Below are 6,150 nucleotides of genomic sequence, written 5' to 3' on the forward strand. Positions count from 1 at the left end.
TTTTTTTTTTTTTTTGTGACAAGTTCTCACCGTATAATTGAAGGTGGTCTTACAACTCACTATGTAGCCCAGGCTGGCCTCAAATCCACAGCAGTCCTCTTACCTCAGACTCCCAAGTGCTGGGATTACAGGCGTGTGCCACCATGCCCAGCTATTTCAGAATTTCTGACCCACAGACACAACAAGAAAAAATGACATGGTGGTGGTTGTGTTAAGCCACTATATTTTGGAATAATTCTTTGCACAGCCATGCCTACCCAGAATCTGAATGTTTACAAACACTAATAGTACTGTTAGAAACAAAGGAGTCGCCAGCCTGGGCTACCTAGTCAGTTCAAGGCCACTTTGAAGTACACAGTGAGACCCTGTCTTAAAAAAAAGGAACAAAGGAGCTCAGTGAGCCAGTCCCTTCGTCCATACCACCGTCATAATTATCCATGCTTCTATAATCCTAAAACAGGGAAGGTGGCCTTGAATTTACTATGTAGCCCAGGCTGGCCTCAAACTCACAGTGTCCAGTCTCAGCCTCCCCGAGTGCTGGGATTATAGGCATGACTCAATACAGGCTGCTTGGGTTCCTTTTAGTGTTAATCTTTTCAGCATCCATGCTCTTGGCTTCCTTAACTTTGCAGATACTTCCTTTGTAGTGAAGTTCTAGACTTTTCAAATCACTGAGGTCTACCATTTGCTCTTGATTCTCATTATAGAACTGACTAAAGGCAACCAGCAGTACCCATATCACAGCCTGAACTTTGGTCTGCTTTGAAATTTCCCCTGCCTGATTACCGCTGTTAGTCTCGGTCTCCACAGTCTCAAGTCTCATGGGCAAAAGGTAGACCAATTTTATGCCAGGGTGTACTACACACGGCCTGAAGTCCAACTGTCAGTGGAGTCCTTGTTCCCAACTGAAACCTCCTGAGCCTGATGGCTACTGTCTATATTTCTATGAGGATTCTGAGCTGTGACCAGAATCACCATCAAGCTTGGCCTGTAGTACTCTAGGGCTTGTCTAGCTAGCACCTCCAAGCCTTTCCACACTCCTCTCACAAACCAGTTCCAAAGGCTTCTGAACCACATGGTCACAACAATGACTCCAGTTCTCTGGCACCAAAGTCTGTCTTAATCAGTTTCCTTTCAATGGACACAACACCCACAACTCAAATGAGGAAAGGCTTATTTTGGCTTGTGATTTCATTTCGTGGTTGCTGGTTGCAAGGCAGAGAAAGGATAGTGGAGAGGCATGGCAGAGGAAAAAGTGCTCAACTACAGCGGCCTGGAAGCAGAGAGAGACGGGAGGAGCTGGGAAAGACTGTACCCTTCCTGATCACACTCCCAGTGACCAACTGCTAGCTAGCCCTCACTTTCTGGCAGCACATTCAGCTATTGGGCTCATTAGTGAATAAATCCACGGTAGTATCCCCATGATGACTGTAGTGCCTCCATGATCCAGTCATCTCCCACACAAATGAGAATTCTGGGGGGACATTTTATAGCTAAACCATACCAGATAGATACTAGCCAAGTTGGAGAATATATGTCTTTACATATGTCTTTCCACTATAAAGATTCTATTCTGTTTAATAGAATGTATGTTAATACACAGCATCATTGAAATCATAATAGCTGTCTGTCCTAATGTACACCTTCAATGGATTTTGAGAGTAGTACTGTGGAGGATTAGCACATGATATTTTGGATATTAAAAAGAATTCTTCTAAGCCAAAAACTTTTGAGCCACTTACTCATGTGCAAAGTCTTCTATAACCGTGCTGTACTCCATCAACTATCTCCATGATAAGATTAAATATTAGTGACTGCATACAACACAGAAGTAATGACAGGATCATCTGAGCATCTGATTTGTTTTACAAGTCAGGGGCCAGGTAAATAATGGCTTTACCTGGTCCCCTGATGACTCAGAGCTGGAAGTGGAAAGAGAAGCCAGGCTTCCTGACTGAATTTTATGACAGAAAATAAGGAACTTGGTGTGGAGCAGTTTACTCTCAAGTATTATGAACAATTAAAATAATGAAAGAAATTTTCTTTCAAGCCTCATATTGATTCACCTCTAGCTTTGTGGATCTGAGAGGTCACTGAGTGGTCGATAATAACACTTGATCTCAGATGCTGTAAGTTTTATATACAGCATAAAATACAGAGATCAATAGTTTGATGTTGAGGAGGTTCATTTATTGGCTGTTTGTCCTCAGACTTTTAAATTGAATGGAGAACTGAAGAAATACAAGGAAAGGTGTTTTCATAAATTCTACTTAAGTTATGCAGACAATGATGGCTAAGGGAAAGCAAAGGAAAAGTTCTTATTGTATCACTACAGGCTCCTTTCCAAAGCCCTCCTTCCTTTTAATGCCTCCAAGCCTTCTCTTTACTTGGATCAAGGAGACACATCATTTAGGGCCCCACCTGAGAGGGCTTATGCTTGATCTTCTCCATCCACAAAATGGGCATGGGCTTCATATCATGGGCTTTGTTTTGACATTAAGTGTTTGTTGTACAGAGCTGATAGGGAAGGAAGAAAATCCCTATAGAGTTCAGTTTCAACTGTGGCAATGACAATGAGACTCGCTCTGGAACAGGACTGTCCTAAAGTTAATTTGTGGAAACTTGGTCCTAGGAGGTACTCTGCAAAACACAAAGGTTTCGGTAGTCAAATGTATTTGGGAAACAGCATTCCATATGCCTCTCCTAGAAATTCACTACTCGTTAGGGTCTAATAAAAGCCCAGAGAAGTCTCACAGTATGGTAAGTGGTTTGACTTAATGCCGTCCAGCGATTTTCAAATGCAATTGACTTTTAAGCTCGTGACTTGCTGCACTGTCTATGGGAAATACTGCCTTATAGAGTCCTACGTTGTTCTCTCCAGCTTTTCTCTCATATGGACATTGGAGGATTTAGAATAAACATAGCAGGATACAGACAAGTAGCACCAAGGGGTAAAATGAAAGAAATCTAAGCACAATTTTTCTTCTTTCTTTCTTCTTGCCTATATTTAAGAAATAGAAACTAACATAGCACAATCATATGATAATTCATTAAATAGGGTACAGGGCTGGTATTGCTTGAATATATGCCAAGCAAAATATTGTTACTTTTATTACTCTTGTTACTTTTGTCACAAAAAAATGATATCACTTTGTGCTATATTTTGTTAAGCACAGCCTAAATTCCTCTCATTGTGCCCCTTCTACACTGTAGCAGTTTTAACTGCATGGGGAACCAGGCGCCTCTGTGAAATGGCATCTCTACTAATTTTCTGCCTGCTTTGATCACATGACATCATATTCATCATTGTCTGGCAAACATTTAAATATTGTTTCATAAGTAATTTGAAATAAGCAATTTGAAACCAAATAAGTAACTTGAAACCACTGCTTTGGAGTTTTTCTCAGGTACCAAATAGTAGTCTCAACATTTTGCAGGCAACCAACCAGGGTTTTTTTTTCCCTTAGTGATTAATGCATTGCTTTTCAAATTTCATGTGCAGGTGGCTGGGGATTTAGCTCAGCGGCACAGCGTCTGCCTGGCAAGTGCAAGGTCGTGAGTTCAATTCTTGGTACCAGAAAAAAACCCAAAACAAACAAACAGAAAAAAAACAAATTTCATGTGCAGTTTTAAACTGTGTCATAGTCTTATTTTTGTTGTGTATTCTTTTTTTTTTTTTTTTTTTTTTTTTTTTTTTTTTTTTTTTTTTTTTTTTTTTTTTTTTTTTGTCTTTTTCAGACAGGGTGTTACTATGAAGTTGAGGCTGGTTTTGAGTTCACTTTGTAGCCCAGGCTGGTCTCAAACTCACAACGATCTTCCTGCCTCAGCCTCCCAAGTTGTCATGTATTCTTATTCTTGTTCTAATTGTTAAAATTAAGTGGCACTGATCAGAAGCAAGTGACTTCACTTTGCTATAATATTATAATAATATAATTTGAAGATTTGTTTGATGTTCTTATCCCTACCACCTCAGAATGTGTTCTCATTTGGAAGTATTTGTTTTCTGGAAGTATTAAACCCAAGGCATTGCATATTGTAAGCAAGTGCTATACCATTGAGTCACACTCTCCTTTTTAAAGACAGGTTCTTGCTAATTTGCCCAGGCTGACCTCAAGTTTGCAATCTTCCTCCCTCAGCCTCCTCAGTAGATGAAATTACAGGCATGTGCCACCTCTCTGGGCTTCCAAAATTAGTGTTTTGGATCAAAGTTGATTAGTTGTGACTTACATCAACAAAATGACCTAATTGCAACACAAAAATTAGAAAGCAAGTGTCATAAGGCATTTTAAGTAGTTTGGAGTAAAATTTCATTTCTTGTCCCTAGTATGTATTGGGCTCTGCATTCAACCCCCAGTGCCCTACCAATAAAAATTTATGTATGTGTAGAGATTTAAAAATTAACAATGTAGTTGGATTTTGCATGGAACAGAAAAATAAAATTTGGATTTTTAAATATAGATAGGGTTTGAAAAGTATAGATTACACTGTGAACATTTTATTATGTTAAATTATGATTAACAACCTATGCACATTTATCCCTAACATACCTCATGTATGTGAGGATTGATAGGTTGCACTTTCAAATTGGTAGGGATATTGTGAAATGATTCTGTTTAGGATTATTATGATTATTATAAATTCTCTTGACATTTTCCAGAAACTTGCTCTTGGTCATGTGCAGCGCCTGAACCTGTCTTATTTATGAGGGAAGTTATGTCTCGCACTGACTATTTCTTCCCATGTCAACTCAGATGCTCATTTTGCAGGCAATTATTTCTCAATTTATTTCTCACCAAGGATTTGTCTTTTGCCAGGATGCCAGTGATGCACATCCTATGCTATAATCTGTCTCACTTGGCTCTGACCAGTAATGATGGAAAGGTTCACTGGTTGCAAACCCCTCCTCACAATTGTTACCTTCCTGGGAAGGTGCCTCCTTTGGGAGGTTGGGCTCTCCAGTGTCTTTTTACCAAAGAAGCATTTGAATCATCAGTATTTCTTAGCTTGCCTTTCCCTAAGTTCCACCATAAATACCTAAGATAAATAGAGCATCAATTATGTGAAAAGGGAAAATGCCTTGCTTACCCTATTTTTCCTTCTTTTCTGCATTTATAGATGTCATCCATACTGTAGGGCCAATAGCCAGAGGCCATATTAATGGTTCCCACAAGGAAGACCTGGCAAATTGCTATAAATCATCTCTGAAGCTGGTGAAGGAAAATAACCTCCGATCGGTTGTAAGTACTTTTATATTATGTATTTCTTACTATTTTTCATCCTTTGTGTTTTGGAAATCAGCCTTATCTAAAAAGAGGTAGGAAACCATCTCAAAAAATCTAAGAACTAAGTTTGAGTATTTTACTGTGTTATGTACCCTGTTGGGTTGTCGCGATTCTGATATTTGCTGTGCCCTAAATAGTTGCTAAATTTTTTGTAATATTTTTGGGTTTGAAACTACAGAATCCCCAAACTGGAGTGATCTCACCTACTTTCTTCTCTCCATTTTAAAATTTACTTTGTTTTGAAGAAGAAGGTGATAATGGTGACAAACAGATTTAAAAAAGGGAACTAATAACTACTGAGTTCTAATATTTTTCATATATTAGACATTGAATGTTTATATGTGTTTCTGAGCTAAGTTTAAACTTTATCAACATGGATGTGTGTACACACACACGTAGAAATAAATGGTTTCAGAAATTGCTCATTTGCAGAAATTTACTGTTTTTGCCTGAAGGTATTATCATTTAGATTTGTTTTAATCTTCCTAAACAAATGTTCCATACCTAAGTATGCTACATCCCTTCCAAATTTTATCAATTTAGACAGAGAATTCAGAAAATATGGAGTTAATCTATATCCTTTACACTGGATTGACATGAAAAGAATTCTCTTCTAGCTGGATTTGAGGTATTTATCCAACCTGCTCTTCTGCAACATGCTCTGACTTTATTATGACTCAATTACAGTAGGGAAAATAAAATTATACAATAACAGATTTAAAAACCCAGTAATAAGCTATGCAATTTGGCCAGAATCTATTGGCTTTTCCTTCCTTCCTTTCCTCCCTCCCACCTTCATTCCCTCCCTCCTTCCCTCCCTTCCTTCCTTCCTTCCTTCCTTCCTTCCTTCCTTCCTTCCTTCCTTCCT

At 38.6% G+C, this 6,150-nt stretch overlaps 1 protein-coding gene across 4 annotated transcripts in view; it reads left to right on the plus strand.

The window, feature by feature from the left end:
* The window catches only part of Macrod2 (MACRO domain containing 2), a 1,840,776-nt gene that overhangs the window by 1,064,103 nt on the left and 770,523 nt on the right, over window positions 1-6,150 (plus strand). For all 4 annotated transcript variants that reach the window (XM_005380889.2, XM_013512283.1, XM_005380890.2 and 1 more), the window contains one exon: window positions 5,116-5,237. In XM_005380889.2, the coding sequence (XP_005380946.1) occupies window positions 5,116-5,237 (122 nt within the window). The remainder of the gene's footprint in view (window positions 1-5,115; window positions 5,238-6,150) is intronic.

This window comes from Chinchilla lanigera, unplaced genomic scaffold (genome assembly GCF_000276665.1).
Source record: "Chinchilla lanigera isolate Chin_1 unplaced genomic scaffold, ChiLan1.0 scaffold00014, whole genome shotgun sequence".
Lineage (NCBI taxonomy): Eukaryota > Metazoa > Chordata > Mammalia > Rodentia > Chinchillidae > Chinchilla > Chinchilla lanigera.